The sequence below is a fragment of the Lutra lutra genome, chromosome 7, assembly GCF_902655055.1.
Source record: "Lutra lutra chromosome 7, mLutLut1.2, whole genome shotgun sequence".
Taxonomy (NCBI): Eukaryota; Metazoa; Chordata; class Mammalia; order Carnivora; family Mustelidae; genus Lutra; species Lutra lutra.
This window is the reverse complement of record NC_062284.1, coordinates 111,662,364-111,682,199: the sequence shown is the minus strand read 5'-3', so window position 1 is coordinate 111,682,199 and position 19,836 is coordinate 111,662,364. Positions and strand designations below refer to the sequence as shown.

General features: G+C 40.5%; 1 protein-coding gene across 1 annotated transcript; it reads right to left on the bottom strand.

The window, feature by feature from the left end:
• Positions 1 to 4,842: 4,842 nt before the first annotated feature.
• Positions 4,843 to 19,378, bottom strand: CHURC1 (churchill domain containing 1). The gene is given in 5 exon segments (XM_047735500.1): positions 4,843 to 5,015; positions 12,057 to 12,110; positions 12,112 to 12,128; positions 13,964 to 14,099; positions 19,222 to 19,378. Coding segments are annotated over 5 exon segments (339 nt in total). The 5' UTR covers positions 19,261 to 19,378; the 3' UTR covers positions 4,843 to 4,922.
• Positions 19,379 to 19,836: the final 458 nt, after the last annotated feature.

The window sequence follows — 19,836 nt, the reverse complement described above, 5'->3', positions numbered from 1 at the left end:
CAGGACTGGAGACACTTCTTTTTTTTTTTTTTTTTTAAAGATTTTATTCATTTCATTTGACAGACAGAGATCACAAGTAGGCAGAGAGGCAGGCAGAGAGAGAGGAGGAAGCAGGCTCCCTGCCGAGCAGAGAGCCCGATGCGGGGCTCGATCCCAGGACCCTGGGATCATGACTTGAGCCAAAAGCAGAGGCTTTAACCCACTGAGCCACCCAGGCGCCCCTGGAGACACTTCTTTTACAAGCACATTTTGTTTTTACTAAATCTTTAGTTGTGCTGTTGTTAAAATGAAGAGAAGTGAGAAATTGTTTTATTTTTCATCTTGTTTGTCTCCCTTTACAGCCTCAAAAGTACCAGCTTATGGTCATAAACAAGACATGGCAAAGCTTAAAATAATCACCCACTTTCAATCTTTTAATCAAATTTCCCTAGGGGCACTCAGGAAGTAGGAAGGGTCTCATAAACAAGCATTCCCAGAGAGATGACATAATGCCACTTGATTTAGAACAGGGACAGAGACAGTCACTTCTCTGAGGGCTGTAACAAAAAATAAAGCTTGGGGCAACTGATTTTAGAGGATCAAGGTACACAGACTGAAATTTATTATTTCCCTGTGTTCCCACAGCTGTATTCTCCTTAGTTTAAGAAACACTGAGCCGGAATCTGATTAGTGATTTCAAATCTGATTTCTTATCATCACCATCACAACTGTCATCCATAAATGACAAACTATCATTTATTGAATATTTACTACACTCACACACTGCATAAGTACGTAATTAGGTTACTTAATCCTTGTACTGACTCTGTGAAGAATTCTGTTTTAAAGAGAAGGTACGTGAACAAGACACCTGCCAAGAAGGTGGCTCCAAGTAGCAGAGTTGAATGTTAAACCCAGGTCAGTTGACTATAAAGTCTGTACTTTTTTTTTTTTTTTTTTAGACTTATTTATTTGAGGGGGTTGGTAAGGCAGAGGGAGAGAACCTCCGGCAAGATGCCCCACTGAGCACAGAGCCAACATGGGGCTTGATCCCACAACCTTGAGACCATGTCTGAGCTCTAATCAAGAGTCAGATGCTTAACCAACTGAGCAAGCCAGGTGCCCCAAAGCCTTTAATCGTACTATTAAATACAATAAAATAGTGTTTCCCTCTATTTCAGAATTCCTTCAGAAAGACCACTGATAGCTGCCTGTACACAGCACTGCACAACTTAAAAACACTTTCACTTATGTTTTATCATTTGATTTTACAACTTTGTGCAGAAGACATCATTATTTCTATTTTTCCACTGAAGAGCCAAGGGGCTATAACCCACCCAATGTCCAACACGAGCAGGTGGCAAAGCTCATTTTATTCTTTTTTTTTTTTTAAGATTTTCTTTTTATTATTTATTTGACAGATAACAAGTAGGCAGAGAGGCAGGCAGAGAGAGGAAGGGAACCAGGCTCCCCGCTGAGCAGAGAGCCCAATGCAGGGCTCGATCCCAGGACCCTGGGATCATGACCTGAGCCAAAGGTAGAGGCTTTAACCCACTGAGCCACCCAGGTGCACCGGCAAAGCTCATTTTAGAACTAGGTCTCTTGGTTTCCTTTCTATCTAACCATACTGCATCTCACAATAGAGACTACTACAGTCAAGAAACACACAACCTAAAACTGAGAGCCTCAAATTCAGTGAAGTAACTTAGCCTTACTCACAAAAAAAGCAGAATGAAACAAAGAATTCTTGATCCCCTGATAAAGAGCAGTGAATATATACTTCTTAGTAATTCCTTATAAGTAACGAACCATACCTGGTTGTACCCACAATATATCACGTATCAATTAATTAGTACTGGAAGAAGCCAAGACCATTTAAGAAAGACTGGACCACCTAAAACAACAAAACAAACATGCTGAGCTTTGACTCCAAGAGCCTAAGTATGCAGACACCAGATCTATATGTCACGGAGCGTGCAGACTAAGAATGAGGTACCTGGACAAGTCCACTTTCCCAATTACACCTATAGATCGTTCCTTCTCTTTCTTGTCTCTCAGGAAGGGAAGTGAAAGAAAAAAAAACTGGTATTTTTGCCTGGTTCCCCTTTATTTGAACAGAAAAATATGGATTCAGTAGAACTGGGTTTAAGAAGTCTTTATTTGATTAGATCCCTAGAAGAATTCTAGAAAATAGTGTCACAAAACACAGCACAAAGTTGGTTTAATAATGACCAATGTGGATAGGATCTTATGTTTTAAGTTTTGTAATATATAGTCTAAAACAGATAGATAATTATACAGCCTGTAATAGACAAGGATTATCCGTTGGGGCTTATAAAATCATATTCTTGTGCTCCAAATGACTAAGCTGGAAGCATTAGCGAACTCCAAGAAGGGACAATTCAGAGGCTATAATGGGCTGAGTGCTATTTAAAGTAATGAAGCATTGTCTCTGCTTTCTGGATCCATTTCACCAAACGATTTCCTCAGCAGGTCAGATATAGATTTGCAGAAAAGTGGAAAACATTCTCCAGGAATAACACAACTGAACCCTAAGGCCTAGATGACTTAACTTTTCTAAATAACAGATCTTGGTCTGATATGCCTAGATCCCTCAGAGTGTTGTCGCCCACATTCTCAACCTCTTCCTCACCTTGCCAGACCCCTATACTTCATGTGTCGTGAACAGTAGTGCTGAGACAGATTCACTGTACTAGTTGTCTGACCGTAAGTTCCTTAACGTCTCTGTGGTTCAGTTCCTTTGGCGCTAAAACTGGGATAACAATAGTACCTACTACTTCATGGAGTTGTTAATGAGGATTGAGTGTTTAAAAAGGCCGGGCACACAGTAAGTACTCAATAAACCTCAGCAGTATTCTTCTTCTTCCTTTTATATAACAAAACTTCCCTGGTATCAACAATGAACATTTACTCACTTTTTTCCCTTACAAGCAAAGCTTTAGTTTAGAATTTCCAAACATCTTAGATATGAAGAGGAAACAATTTTGTTTCTGATGTCTGACCCTTTAAGTTTTGGTCTTAGAAGTGAGAAGAACTAACCAAACCCATCTTTTAGCATATAGTACTTTATAATGCTTTCTAAAGCATTTTACATTCATTATTCATTTGAATCTTCCAACAATACTGTGAAGGAAGTAAAATATCAGTTTTTACTAGCCCAATCTAATAGACATGGGACCTAAAGACCGGAGTTATGTTTTGCTTAATGGTCATACTACTACCAAATGGCAGAGAGACCTAAGTGCCAAGGTTTCCAACACCCAAGCTGGTGTTCTTTCAACTATACAAGGTGAGATATTCTAAGATCTCTTTGGAGCAGTTGATGTGATTCTATTTACTTCTATTAATTAAAGTCCACTCTTTATTCAGATTTTGCTGATTTTTGGTTTTTGTTTTTGTTTTTTTATTAAGATTTTATTTATTTACCTGACAGACAGAGATCACAAGTAGGTAGAAAGGGAAGTAGGCTCCCTGCTGAACAGAGAGCCTGATGTGGGGCTCAATCACAGGACCCTGGGATCATGACCTGAGCCAAAGGCAGAGGCTTTAACCCACTGAGCCACCCAGGCACCCCATAGATATTTTGCTGGTTTTAACCAAATGTTCTTTTCTGTCCCAGGACACTTCGTTACATTTAGTTTTCAGGTCTCTTTATACTCTTTTTGGCTGTGCGAGTTTCCCAGACTTGTCTTTATGGCCTTGACAATTTTGAGGAGTACTGGTCAGTTACTTTGAAAGCTGGCCCTCAACTGGGATTTCTCTGATATTTTTCTCATAATTAGACTGGGGTTATGGGTTTGGGGGAGGGAAACCATAAAGGTAAAGTATGCTTTCATCACATCAAATCAAGGGTACATGCCATTATCAATAGGATTATCACTGAGGATGCTAATTTTGGTCATTTGGTTGAGCTAGTATTTGTCTGGTTCTTCCACTGCAAAGTTACTTTTCTCCCTCTGCATACTCTACCCTTTGGAAGGAAATTGCTGTGCATAACCCACCCTTAAGGAGTGGGGAGTATCTACATATATTATTTGAAATTCTTCTGCATGTCTATTCTTCCAATCTACATATTTCTTGATTTAATCATTTAGCTCTGTCAGTAAGGATGGATATTTAGTGTTTGGGTTATAACTCAGTACTACTTTACTCTATTGCTGAAACTATTCCAACTTCAGTCACTGGGAGCCCCTTTTATTAGCTCTTTTGTCCCTTTGACATACTCCCAGTCATTTTGTTTTATGGGGTTTTGGGAGGGAGAGTTTTGGGGATTTGGGGGGGCACTTTTCTTTTGACACAAAATGCTTCAAGCTCATTTTGTACAGTCACTGCCCTAGTCCTGGAATCAATCATCTCCAAGGAGCCCTGGTTCCTTGGAGATCTGGACATTAGGTATACTCCTATTACCCAAAAGATCTGGACATTAGGTATACTCCTATTCTAGTTTTATTTTCTTTTTTCTTTTTTTTTTTTTTAAAGATTTTATTTATTTATTTGAGAGAGAGACAGTGAGAGAGAACATGAGCGAGGAGAAGGTCAGAGGTCAGAGAAGGTCAGAGAAGCAGACTCCCCGCGGAGCTGGGAGCCCGATGCGGAACTCGATCCCGGGACTCCAGGATCATGACCTGAGGTGAAGGCAGTCGTCCAACCAACTGAGCCACCCAGGCATCCCTCTAGTTTTATTTTCTAGCCACATAACTTCTAACAGAGATTCTACACTCTGATGTGAACTGGGAACTTTAGCAGAAGAACTCAGCAGAAGAACATAATCCCCTAAATTACTTTTTCTTTCAAAGAATAGTTAAGTCTAAGCAGAAAAAAAATGCAAAATAATTCCCATTATAAATGAAGTAAGACAAACCACGAGGCTTGCTGTATTATAAACCAACACAACACAGTTACTACAGAACTGCAGAGGATCCTTAGAATAACAGAGTCATTTGTCGAGGGTCATCAGGGAGAATACTGATAGTATCTTCAGCTTTGCCACATAACAGACAGAGCATGGTGTACTCCTAGAACAAGATAAAGTGCATAATTACATTGAGGAACAGGGAGAAAGACACTTCATAACTTACTCTGGTAAAGCTATTCTCTATAAATTGGAATGGATATTCCCTCTGCACATTAGATCAATTTCTTCAACACCCATCAGGGATGTCTTAGGTTTAATCTGTGTATCCTGGAGTCTTTTGTTTATGTAAATTGAACACATGCTGACAGTCTATTTACTATGTATGCAAGAATGTCAACTTGGAAATGCATGGCTATTTCTTGGACTCAAAACACATATTGGGCTAGGGGTGCCTGGGTGGCTCGGTCAGTTAAGCATCTGACTCTTGATTTCGGGCTCAGGTCATGCATGATCTTGGGGTCATGAGATGGAGCCCCACATCGGGTACCATGCTGGGCATGGAGCCTGTTTAGGATTCTCTCTCTCCCCCTCCCTCTGCCCCTTCCCACCTTCCCTCTCTTACTTAAAAAAAAAAAAAAATCCAAACACATATTGGGCTTGATTAGTGCTATTTAATTAATTATTTGAAAGAGAGAGAGAGTGTGCATGTGTGCACTAGTTGGTGGGGGGAGTGGTGGGGGGAGAGGGAAAATCCATGCTCAGCACGGAGCCCCATGGGGTGGGGGTGGTGGGAGGGTGCTCAGTCTCACAACCCTGAGGTCATGACCTGAGCCGAAACCAAGAGCCAGATGCTCAACGGGTGCCCCTAGTGCTGCTATTTAAAGTAGTGAGGCAGGGCGCCCGGGTGGCTCAGTCGGTTAAGCATCTGCCTCCGGCTCAGGTCGTGATTCCAGGGTCCTAGAATCGAACTCTGCACCAGGCTCCCTGCTTCTCCCTCCCCCTCTGCTGCTCTCCCTGCTTGTGCTCACTTTCTCTCTCACACACAAATAAATAAATAAAATCTTTAAAAATATAATAAAATAAAGTAGTGAAGCAATATGAGTGTGGGTCCCTAAGGACAAATTCCTATTCTTAGAGTTGCTCCTTCCTAGATTATTTAAGACTACTAAGCAACAGAAATGTTTTTTTTTTAAATGAAAGAAAGAAAGATCCCAAACTAAAACAACTATTTTTATTCTCCAAGAAAATAAACAATTAAGTTAAACCCACTTGTCTGTCATGCCTCATATTTAGACAGCTAGCTGTCTGGAATATAATCTATTTCAGGAGTTTATGTTTCTTGGGCTTAACAAATGTCCAGGCTGATTAAAAAAAAAAAAAAAAAGAACGAAATCTTGTCATTGCAATGACATGGATGGACCTGGAGTATATCATGCTAAAGGAAGTCAGTCAGAGAAAGACAAATACCATAAGATTTCACTCATATGTGGAATTTAAGAAACAAATGAGAAAAGGAAAAAAGAGAGAGGCACGAACCAAGAACTCTAGAGACTGTAGAGAAAAAAACTGATGGTTACCAGAGGGGAAGGGGATGGGGGAAATGGAGGATGGGGATTAATGAGTACACGTGCTGTGATGAGCACCGGGTGTTGTAAGGAAGGGTTCAGTCACTATCTTATACACCTGAAACTACTGCAACACTGTATGTTAACAATACTGGAATTAAAATTTTTAAAAATATCAGGCTGGTGACAGAAGAGATTTTGTTTTAGGGAAAACTCCTAGGGCAAAGTCCTGTTTTTATAGTTATCCCCTTCTAGAATATTTAATATGGATCATAAACTATATACATATATTTCCTCTTAAACTTTTGCTTAAAAACTTTCTTATCTTCTTTAAGAAAACAAACTTACTGCTAAATCTATTTGTATTTCCACACTTCAAACTGAGATTGTTAGCTGTCTGGGAAAAATTGGTCAGTCAAGGCAGTTTGTGTTTCATGGGTCTGGACAGTCACTACAGAGAGGGTCACAGAGATAAACAAGGACTATGGTTCAGAGACTTAGAACCAGGGAACTGCATTTCTGTTTCCTACAGGTGAGCTTAGTTGTGGCAAGAGAAAGATTGTTTCTCAAAAAACCACACTTAACTTCAAGGTCTGGTCTACATACACAGTAGAGATAAATAGGGTCCAAAGCTCAGAGAACAAATACAGGTCTCATAAATTAAAAAATGAAATAGGGGTGCCTGGGTGACTCAATCAGCTGAGTTTCCGACTCTAGGTTTCAGCTCGGGTCATGGGCTCAGGGTCATGAGCTCAAGCCCCACAATGGGGGGTCTGCACTTCTACCCCTTCCGCCCAAAATAAAGAAATCTTTCTAAAACAATGAAATAAAAATCTACCCTCTATACAAGGTCTTTTACTGCTCCCAAATACTTCCGCTTTCACCTGCCAGACATTACTAGTAGGATTTGAACCTCTCACTGGAGATGAAGAAGAAAACAGTAATAAAGTCAAAATGGGAAAATGTATGAAGCTAGACAAACATCTGAGTTTTCACCCAATCTATCCATCGACAAGTTTTTATTAAGGACCTAAATATTTTGCAATGTGCTAGGTGCGCTGGAAGACATGAGAGAAGGCAAGGACAATGTCTGACCTTGCAAAATGTACAATCTATCTTGAGAGGAAGAAAAAACCTAACACGTGGTATAATCTGGAAAGGTTATTAAATAAGTAAGACTGACTTTCATTTTTAGTTGGTGTGGAATCCAAATTTCACTGTAGGTCAATTATTTGGAATTCAAAAGCAGTTTCCCATAGAAGCAATGTTGTACACAGCAGTTAGGTTGCCAGGAAATTCCAGGGAGTCTTTCAAACTCATATTGTACAAGTACTATAGAATCTAGCCACACATAGCATGCTTCTGTGGGAAAACAAGTCAAAAATTCTAACTTGGAATGCAAAGAACACAATCCCCTATGCTGCCAGGGTGAGGACACCTTTTACAAAACTGGCCAAGAGAATAAGAATTCCCCTCAGTCATTCATGGAGACCCTCAAAGACTCCACCTGGGCAAAGCATAGGGATAGAGATTTGGAAGGAAGGGTGGAGTGTGTGGAATCACCTTTGGGAAGACCAGATCCTTTGCTTTATTCTGAGGGGCCCATGGCCCTTTTCTGCTATTACTACCTATTAATTCTAACCCCAAGTCCTCTCCTTCCCTGTTCCACAGAGGAACAGAAGGCAGTCTCACTGTTCCTCTTTTGTTTTCTGAGGCAAACACAGAGTCCTTTCAGTGGCTTTTAGGGTGATATAAAAAATAAAGGATAGGGGCGCCTGGGTGGCTCAGTGGGTTAAGCCGCTGCCTTCGGCTCAGGTCATGATCTCAGGGTCCTGGGATCGAGTCCCACATCAGGCTCTCTGCTCAGCAAGAAGCCTGCTTCCCTCTCTCTCTCTCTCTGCCTTCCTCTCCGTCTACTTGTGATCTCTCTCTGTCAAATAAATAAATAAAATCTTAAAAAAAAAAATAAAGGATACCTGTAATCATTTATAATGTATTTTCTGTTTAAACTCTATACTTCTGTCTTTACTCCACCCCTACTTGTGCCATCAGAAAAATCTCACTTTAACAATGATATTGTGGTTATTTAAAAACAGAATTCTTATCTTTTAGAGATATGTACAGAAATATTTACACAAGTAGTGATATATTTGGGATTTGATCCAAAATAATCCTGTAGGGAGATGTGGGAATGGTGAGATACAAAATAAACTGAAGGCTGGGTGGTGGAGGTTACAACACTATTCTGCCTACTTTTACCCATAAGACATTTAATACAAAACAATAAACATTACCAATGTGGGGAATCCCACCTTGAACCTGAACTACTGCTGGAGTGAAACAGGTGCTGGGGCAGAGTGGGAACAAGGAAGAAGGCTAGCAAAGCTGAGAACAAAGAGTTTTTGTGCCCGTCAGGCTGAGAAGGAAGTTTCCGAGTGGCTATTCCCATGAGTTAGGGCCTGCTGTAGGTACAAAGAAAGGGGGAAAGCAGTATGGGCTAGACTATCAAGAGGAAGGAGGAGATAGAATTTAAGTTCTACTTGAAAAAGGTAAGATGTAGTTGACCTGAAGGTAGAGAAAGGGACAAGTCAAGGAAAAAGCATGAATAAGGACAGTGATGGGCAAAGGGCAAGCATATGCCATATGGAGTAGCAAGAGCGACAGGATGATATATTTGAACAAGATGAATTTGACAGCAGCACGCAGAACTGTGCCGCAGTAATTTAGGTTTGAGTGGGTATGGTCCTTGACATGAGGTGTGGCAACAAGGCCAAAAAAGGCAAGAGAAACAAAAAAAGAAAGAAGGGCAGGCAGGGTGTTAGCAACAAAGAAGGACATTTGGGAGACAGCTGATAGGTTTTCAGTGAGCCTGAGTGTGAGTGTGTTCATTATTTGAGAAAGTAAAGAGAAAGTTCCAGAACAGAAACCAAAGCTCAGGGGAAAAAATCAGTTAGGGAACAATAGGAAAGGAAACCAGGGAAAAAGCAAAAGACGACTCAAAATGATTTAAAAAGAAAGAAAAAAGTCTGGCACTATGGACCTCAAGGGACGAAATCCTTCAAAACCACTATGGTTGACAAAACCAGACCCAGGAGAGATGTTAAAAGAGCTTAGAACTGAGGCAAGGTCACAGCATTCAGCTACATTATAGGACACCTCTGAGAGAATAGTTTTAGTAAAGTGAAAATGAAAACTGGTTTGCAGGTGGTTAAAAGAAGCACAGGGAAATAAGGAAAATTGGGTAAAGACCTATTCAAGTAGAGCAGCAAAAGGAAGGATAGAGATGATTAGAAGTTGAATCTCAGAGGTACCTGAGTGAAATGAAAAGATTTTTAACTTATTTTTTAACCAGAGAAGAATCAAGTATATTTACCGTCAGAAATATTTTAAATCCCAGGGAGACAGAGAAAATGCTGGATAGAGAGCACATAGATGAGGAAATGCAGAAAGGGTGGAGTTCGAGAGGAAGGAATATCTTCCTCTCTACTGGGACGGAGGGAAGAGTCTGAGGTTGGACAATGCTATGTGTGGTGAGCCAAAGAGACTAGTGGGAAAGAGGAGAAAGGGAAGTGGCCAGCCCCATGAGAAAACTGAAGTCCAGAGCTCAACTATTACCCTATAGCTTAAATGAGCTATGGAAAGGCCAAAGCGGTGGCCTAAAGCATCACTTTCAAGAAATGACTCTCATCGCAGGATATAGAATACATGTGGAGGGTAGCAGATGGTGAGAAGAAGATGAGGTGGAGAGGCCAGTTTAAGAGCAGGGTTTTTTCCCAAGAGAATTTCACTGTCTATACATCGTGAATACAAGCCATCTTCTTTTATCTTCCTCTTCCTACGCCCAGAGTCGTTTCTGGGGCAGCTTTGAAAATGGTTGTGTTCAGTCATAAAGGGAAATCAGCTAGACTTGGCTCTGATGGCAGTGATAGACAATGGCTTCATTAGGGCAATTTTAATACACATTTAGGGCTCTAAAGAGCTCACCGGGGGGGGGGGGGGGGGCGCCTGGTGGCTCAGTGGTTAAAGCCTCTGCCTTTAGCTCCGGTCATGATCCCAGGGTCCTGGGATCGAAGCCCGCATCAGGCTCTCTGCTCGGCGGGGAGCCTGCATCCTCCTCTCTCTCTGCCTGCCTCTCTGCCTACTTGTGATCTCTCTCTGTCAAATAAATAAATAAAATCTTAAAAAAAAAAAAAAAAAAGAGTCACAGGGGGCTTCAGAGCTTCCACAAATGGCTATAAGCCTCTTAGTTTGCTCTCATGGAAGGACAGAGCTGCTCTTTAAACCCATGATATGTTCCCTCCCCTATTGGCCACTACTCATTCACTGAGATCTTGATTTTGCCCTAAGTTACATATACGATATGAACATTTATGAGGCATAATTGTTGGATGCTGAGAAGATATGGTCAAGATAGTGTACAGATTAACCACACATATAGACCAGATTCTGACAGGTGTATAAGTGCTTTCCTCTACACTAAATACAAATGAACAAAGTGCTCATGCTGTAAGATTCGTTATGGAAGATTCTTCTTTTTTTCTCATTAAATCCTACCCAAATTTGAGGACTAAAAAAAATTCCCCTGGCTGGGACACCTGGTAGCTCAGTCAGTTAAGCATCTGCCTTCAGCTCAGGTCATGATCCCAGGGTCCTGGGATCAAGTCCCTTATCAGGCCTCTTGCTCAGCAGGGAGCCTGCCTTCTCCCTCTGCCTGCGCTCCTCCTGCTTGTGCTCTCTCTCTTTTGCCTTCTCTCTCTGGCAAATAAATAAAAAAAATCTTTTTTTAAAAAAATCCCCCTGCCTGTTAAAAGTTCTAACCTGATTTTATATCCTATAGATGAATACACAGTTCACTCTAAGTAACTCAATCTGAAAGCTTGAAAATGGAGGCAGTAAGGGACAGACACAGGTTTCCAGGGTGTCCTTATGGTTTCCAGTTACTCTGGGCCCGGCCCCACTGACCAGTTTTCTTCCTGACCATCAGATCTGTGAATCTTCAACACTCAGGCATATAGCAGCCTTCCGTACAATTCTTCATGTCTCATAAGGACTGTACAAAGCCTCATCCTTATACTACTTATTCTCCACCCTTATGGTGGTCCAGCTTCTTTCCTCCAACCTGGAGTACACCCATCCTGTCATTTTACTTAATGAATTATATTAAAATGACTTTACCACAACTGAGACTACAGAGTTGCCCAAGTCTACATTGTCTGTGAGGGAAAAGACAAAGATAACCTCCTTATCAGAATTTCCCACGCTCCGCAAGTAGGGGGGGGCAGTGGACAGGCCAATACTTATAAAACCAACAATTATGCAATTACATAACTGGATAGAGAAAAAAACAGGCACAACTGTAACCTCATAAGAACCCACAATGTGCTATTCTTTATCAACAAACATGACAGGCCTGAGATACCATCTGTAAGGCATTCATTTTGATTTGTAACTCTTATGGAGACAGGTTTGAATAGATATACTCACATCTAAAGTATCTCTCTTAACATACACAGTAGAAGGATAGTCTCCTTTAAAACTTACTAGTACTATTCAATTTTAAAAACTATATCTAGATTTACAAAAGTATTTTTATTATCCCCCCTTCCCCACAATAACATACACATTTATACATTTACCTGAAATTCATCCAGGATACTGAATGTATACTCGTGCCTGGCTATTACATGATTGACAATTCTTACACAGATCTGCAGAAACCAGAGAGAGACTTAAATGATTAGTCTTGGAAGGTGTCTTAAGACTCTATTTTCTATTTCAGCATGGTGGGCTTTAAAAGAATCTTAATGGATACATTTAACACAGCAGTAGGAAACCATTATAGTATCTACCTTGAGAAGAAATCCAAAACCCATCACATAGCAACGCTACATAATGACTCAGAGATTAACAGGCATATATTAATTCCCATTCTTAGAACTTGGGGAAACTGTGCTACTAAAAACAATCATAAATAAAAGCCAATGCTAGACATTAAAGTGAGTTTAACAGTAACAAAAGACTCTAGTAAAAACATATAATAACTATGATTTATTGAGTGCTTACTGTGTGCCAGATACTGTTTTAAATATTTTTTATCTCTTTAGAGAGGTAGATACTATTGTTTCTCACCTTTTTAAGGATAAAGAAACAAAGCCACACCATGGTTAAGTAATTAGCAAGACTACTGAGGCAGAAGTGTTGGAAACAGAATTCAAACCTATGCATTCTGGCTCCAGAGCCCTTGCTCCTTTTTTTTTTTTTTTTTTTTAAATATTTATTTATTTATTTGACAGACAGAGATCACAAGTAAGCAGAGAGGCAGGCAGAGAGAGGGAAGGGAGCAGGCTCCCCACTGAGCAGAGAGCCCAATGTGGGGCTCAATCCCAGGACCCCGGGATCATGACCTGAGCCGAAGGCAGAGGCTTAACCCACTGAGCCACCCAGGCGCCCCCAGAGCCCTTGCTCTTAACCACTATGTCCTACTACCTTTCTAAAGGAGTTTAAAGCATTATGCCTAATATAAAGAAAAAGACTGTTCTACTTTAGAATATTTTCAATTCTAAAGGCTTGGCATCTTTCATATTCCTTTTTAAAAATATCATTATTTGCACATTTATTCCTTATATATTCAGAACATACCAAAGAACCAGGAAACAAGCAAAAGGGGGGTGTGACCAGTTTAATTTCTTGTCACCATACCTGGGGACTTATAAGTACATATACTTAATCTACTCATAAAAATTCTTAAGAGTGCCAACCTCAGAACTGACTTGTTTCTATCATACATAATTTATTTGGTTCCCCAGTATTGAGGACGAGGAGCAGCATATGAAGATAGCACAACAAAAGAAACAACAGACAGATGATGAGATGGGAGACAAAAATAAGCTATGAGAGCAGAAACAAGACTAAAAAAACCATAACATCCCCAGGTAATTTATATGGCAGCAAACAGCCCTAAACACTTCAGTAGCTGTTGCAGGACATCACTGTACCAGAGTATAGTAAAAAAAGAAACCGCACATGAATGACCCTAAGGTTTAAAAAAAAGTCTCTCTTGCGTGCCTGGGTGGCTCAGTCGTTAAGCGTCTGCCTTTGGCTCAGGTCATGATCCCAGGGTCCTGGAATCGAGCCCCCATCGGGCTCCCTGCTTAGCGGGGGAGCCTGCTTCTCCCTCTCCCACTCCCTCTGCTTGTGTTCTCTCTCTCACTGTGTCTCTCTCTGTCAAATACATAAACAAAATCTTTAAAATAATAAAAATTAAATTAAAAAAGTCTCTCTTGTTTCAGAAGGCATAAAGACTTTAAAAATAAACAACAAACAAAAAATGGTACCTGAACCATAAGCTTTAGTTATCTACAAGTCACTTATGCAGTCTGATGATGCTAGCATCTTTATTTTCCTCTTAAAAATCAAACTAGCAACTCTTTTGCAAGACAATATTGAAACAGGCCTCATAAAACACATCAGTAGGTATAACATATCAGCTTTCAAAAGCCAGTATCTGCTACCAGAATTGCATGAAAATTAAAAGTCTACTTACGATCATAGGTAACTATTTCTTCTCCATCTTCCTCTTTCAAAGATTTGTTTGTGATCAGCATAAAATCCCGCTTACTACACACTGCACAGCCTGTAAAGTTCAGCAAGAAAGATCCATTTTCCAGGCAGATGTTACCCTAAAACATTAAAAATAGAAATTTAATTTTCTTCTATTTCAAAACCCTTAGTGAAAATAATTAATAGACTAAAAATTTCTAAAGGCAAAAAACATGGCCAGAATTTACTTGCTTGAAGTCTGTACCAAGTAATTTTTGAAATTACTAGCTTTCCTCTAGAAGTGCTATTTATGGCAAATAAAATTGATGCAGTGTTAAAGCTGTAAGTCTCTGAGGACTGCAACTGTGTTTGAGAGGACTAAATGCAAATGGATATTTAGAAACTTAATGAACCTTTAATAATATAAAATGTGAAAAGGAAAAATTAGAAAAATCTAATAGCCAACAACATTAAATGAGGCATAGCATAAAACTAGAATTAAAATCCAATCAAAATGGAAATACTGAACTAATGATAAAAATTATCTTATAAAATGTGATGCTCAGGGGACGCCTGGGTGGCTCAGTTGGTTAAGCTGCTGCCTTCGGCTCAGGTCATGATCCCAGGGTCCTGGAATTGAGTCCCACATCAGGCTCCTTGCTCGGCGGGGAGCCTGCTTCTCTCTCTGCCTCTGCCTGCTTGTGTGCGCTCTCTCACTCTCTGACAAATAAATAAATAAAATCTTTAAAAAATAAGAAAGAAAAGAAAGGTGGCATTCTGTTACCTATCCATCTTAAAAAAAAAAACAAAACTCAGTTGATTGTTGAAATAGCATTTTCTGATGCCTTAAAAAATAACACAAAATAAGCAAAAAAGAATAAACTCTCATCTCTATAGATGACAATCCTTAAGGGTATGTGCGACTCAGGCAGAGAAGATAAGCTCCGCAATTCATCAGACAGAGACCAAGGCATTCAAAAGAGAAAGGGATTTGCTTCATCACCGAGAAACTGTAAACAACGAATGTTGCTAGCTCAAGAGAGGTCTTTGCTAAAAGCTTACTAATAATAGTTCAGAAAGTTATTTTATCAATAATCTACATCAACCTCATTTCTGACCAGTACAGAGTACTTTTAACAGCTGGTGTGACTAAAAACCAGTCAAATGAACACTCCTCCAATGAAGCTATGTGCCTGATACTGTGAAAAGCGCAGTGAAGGATTAGAGGAGTCACCTCCTTCCTATCCCGAAGAGCTTACGAACTATCAGGAAAACCAGCTCTAAGTGATACAACAGTGAAGCCTTCCTGGAGTCCCAGCACCACAGTGAACCTCCCCCTTTTGAGTGGCTCTTTGCTATATATTAAGGAAGAGATTAACTCTGTGCGGGCAGATAGAGTTGGGAGATACTAAATCACAGGCACATCACCTTAACCACTAAAGGGGGGAAAGGCATTGGGATTAAAGTATAAATTTCCAGCTACTAAGAATGGGTGCTTTGCTTTGATGTTCTTAAAAATAAACATCACTGAAGTGTAGCTTCTATAAATAAAATAGGTGAATCACTTTTAACCACTATTCCAACCAAGATATAAAAATTTCTATCTTCCTAGGCGATCCTTTCAGGCTTTGCAGTCTATCTCCAACCCCCATCTCACCTCAGGCACCCCTTGATCCAATTCCTATCTCTAGATAATAGATTAGCCTGTTATAAAATTTTATACAAATAGAACCATGCAGTATACCCCTCTGCATCCAGTTTCTTTTGTTCTGTCCATATTAATTATCTATGTCGTTGTACTGCTAGCTCATTGCTTTTCATTGCCAAACGGCGGATTCGTGTTGATAAGACTTTTGGGTCCTTTTCAGTTTGGGGCTATTATGAATAAAGCAGCTACGAAGATTCATTAAGTCTTGTGTAAACATATACCTTTCTCGTCAGTAAACACCTAGAAGTGGAATTGCTAAATCAGATGGGAAAAATATGGTCCAGACAAACTTTAAAACTGCCCATTAGTTTTCCATTTTCTATTCCCACCAGCACTGTGAGTTCCAGTTGCTCCACATCCTCACCAACCTGAGGTACAGTGTCTTTTCTTACATTAGCCATCCTCATCTTGTGGTATCTCACAGTAGTTTTTAATTCGTATTTAGTTTGTATTTGTATTTAATTTGTATTTCCCTCATGACTAATAATGTTAAGCATCTTTTCATGGTGCCTATACGTGTGGAGTTCCTAGTCTTCTGCCCGTTTTTTGAAAGTTAGGTTGTTTATCTTATCTAGTTGTAAGAGTTATTATTGGGTTGTAAGAGTTCTTTATATATTTTAGATACAAATCCTCTGTCAGATTTGTATTACAAATATTTTCTATTATTGGTGTGCGATTTTTAAAATAATATCTTTTGAAGAGCAGATAGTTTTGATCTTATGAAGACCAATTTATCAAATTTTTTCTTTCACTATTTGCGTTTGTCTTCTTCTTTTTTATTTGACAGAGATCACAAGTAGGCAAAGAGAGAGGAGGAAGCAGGCTTCCCGCTGAGCAGAGAGCCTGATGTGGGGTTCGATCCCAGGACCCTGGGATCATGACCTGAGCCAAAGGCAGAGGCTTTAACCCACTGAACCACCCAGACACCCCTATGTTTGTCTTCTAAGACTAGTATTCCTCATCTATGAAAAGTATCTACCATAAATCTCCAGAAAATTTTATGAAACCAAAGATAAATATTACCTATTCATTCCACACTTAGAACTTCTTGACATGTTAATCCATTATTTTTCTCTGACAACTTTTTGGACGAGTACACTATACTTGCTACCATCATCTTATTGTCCTTTCCTTTGCTAAGCTCAAAGTGGCTTCTGTTCTTACTGCCCTCAGAAATATCACATGACTTCAAAAACTCCCAGAGTTGGAAGGACCTTTCAGATTTCAAATGGTCAGTCTCTCCTGAACAACAGGAAAAGAGTTCAGTTTCTCCAATGGTTGCCCATTCCACTTTTGAAAACCTGTTAGAAAGTTCTTTGTTCTGATTCAAAGCCTACAATCCAATAACATCCACCCACTAATGCTTTCTAAATCTGCCTTCTGAAATTCCAGAATGACAGCCCTTTAATTATTTTAGAACAGAATAAAGTCACAAAATATAGAATAAAGTCAGAAAAAAGTGCCAATGAAAGGCTCAATCACCTCAATCCTTTTCTCTATTCTTCTTAAACTTTATCTCCACTTTCCTAATTATTCCCTGAAGCTGTCCATTCTGCTTGATTCTCCACATTCTTTTCCCAAGAAAACAAATCCTTTCATCTGTTTGAATCTTGCACCTAAACTGCAATTTTGTATTTTCACTTGACTCTTTGGATGTTACATTCTCAATCTTGAAGGAAACATGATAAAAACAATCTGACTGTGTGCACCTCAATTTCATTCTCTCTCCATATGCCTCCAACTTCTGTAATGATACTTTGAATTTCCCAACTGCCTAGATTGAAAACACTAAGATCATCTATAGCTCCTCCCTCCATTAAACTGGCTGAGGTCCATTAATTCTTTCCTTGAGATGAGGTCTTATACCTACACTACTGTTGCCATGGCTCCCCAAATACTCTGTAGGGCTCTCCCTTTTACATTTCCATCCTACCACAAACTTAATACACAGACATAAGATTCATTCTCCTAAGTAACAGATTCCAGAATTATTTCCTTATTATATTTTCTTGATGGATGCCCAAGGCCTGACATATAGAATCTAAACTTAATACAATTTTTAAGTCTTTTGATTAGCCCAATTCTTAAGAATCCAACCTAATCTCTTTAATACTCTTCACTACAAACACCTTCCTCCTGTGGTCTCTGGCAAGTGCAGTGTTCCTTACTGGATTCATGAAAATTTTTTACACTTGTAAAAAAGTATGAAAGAGAAACACAATAAAGTATATGAAACATAAATATACAATATAATGCCTCTACCCACTAGGTGTCAGTAGTACCCCCAGCTGTGACAATTAAAAATGTCTACAGATAGTGCCAAGTGTCCCTTGAGAGGCAAAAATCTCACCTGGTTGAGAACCACTGCTCTAACTAATTCACTTTCATTATTCATTCATGGCGTTTCATTCTCTAACTGTATCACACTTTCCAGTGTACGACTGCAAATAATGCTGTTATAAGCATTCTTATATAAGTGTCCAGGAACAAATGTAATGCATTTATTTCCCTAGAATGGAACTGCCGGGTCATTCTGTATGCATATCTTCATTTGATAAGGCTAAAACTTTTTCCAAGGAGGTTGCACGGGGAGTGTTCTTGTTGTATATCCTTCCCCAAAGAATAAGTATTAAGAGACAGAGACAACCACAGATTTTCTACCTCCCAACCATTACAAGAATCCTTGTTCTTGTTACATTTCCCAAGCCTCTGGCTCCTCCTTTCTTTCTTTTCTACCCCAATCACACTGGCCTTCAAGTCCCCAATGAAGTCCACCTTCCTTTTGGGAGAGAAGCGCTATTTCTCTCCCATTTCTTTGAACTTCAACAGCATTTATCAACTGTGCTGCTCATTTTTTTGTTAATCACATACTCCTCAGAAAGCAATGACAGCTGCCTATTTCTTCTTTGGTGTCCCTTTCTGGCCTAGCAGAGTAATCTAACTATACACATACATGTTCAATAAGTATACAAATGAATGACAGTAACAAGCTTTGACAACCTCCCGAGCTTGAGAGCAGCCGAGATTTTTCAAAAAGGGCCAGGAAACCTGAATTCTGCCCCTGGCTCTTCTGTTAAGGGAATGTGACCTTGGGCAAGTGATTTCTCCTCTATGGGCATTAGTCTCATCTGCAAAACTGGGTTATAACAAATGGCCTCACAGGTCCCTTCCAGCGCTAGAATTCAGTAAGATAAGTGAATTTCACCAAATCGAGCTTGAGAATGTGACGGGGGAATGGGGGGGCCGTGTCCCTTCGTCGTCAGACTGGACTGGTGGTGGCGGTGGTGGGGTTTCCTTTGTTGTGCCCTGGAGCTCGAGAGAAGCGGGGTGACGGCTGATGTCAGCCGCCAGTTCGGGGGACCGGCGGAACGGACGGCCATAGGCCGCCCCCGCCCTCAAGTGCCTAAAGATAGCTACCGGGTCACTGGAATGGGTAGAACGGCTGGATCAGCCCGCACCCGGCCTCTCAGGGAAGGCCAGTCGGGGCTACGAGAAGCTCCAGGGGCTGGCCATGGGCCAAGAGAACGAGAAGTTCTCGACGCCCACTCGCTCACCCGATTCGGATACTCCTTCTCCACACAGCCCCCACACATCCCGACGCCGTTCTCTAGGACGGTCCTTCACCGCTTCCGGGAAGACGAAACATCGCGAGAGAAAAGGAAGGTTGCCGCATGCGCCCTCTGAAGTACTTCGACCCTGGAGTATTTTATTTCGGGAACCTACGCGGAGTCTCCGCCCCGTAGCCGCTGTTGGGAGAGCAGGACCTGGTCTCCCAGGCAACAACGCGGAGCCGGGAGTGGGACTTCGGAAACCTACCGGGGAAGAGGGCGGGACCGTGGACCCCGTGGCGGGAACACGAAAGGGAGCTCCCGCTGAGCCGTGGTCTTATGGGCGCACTCCTGAGTCTAAACTGACAGAACGGCGAGTCACAACACACACGAAAGGGAATTGTGTCTCGCTGCCTCGGCATACCCCGTACATAAAGCTGAAATTATAATAATTTATGTACCTTTCCGTATCAGTGAGAGTGATAAATCAGCTCTCGGCCGTGAATAAGCAATAACCGAAGTGTTGGGGAAGAGGCACTTACAGCTCTGCAGAGAATCTCCTAAAACTCCTAAAAAGAACTCTCAAAATGTTAATAATAAATGACCATTATTTATCCCATT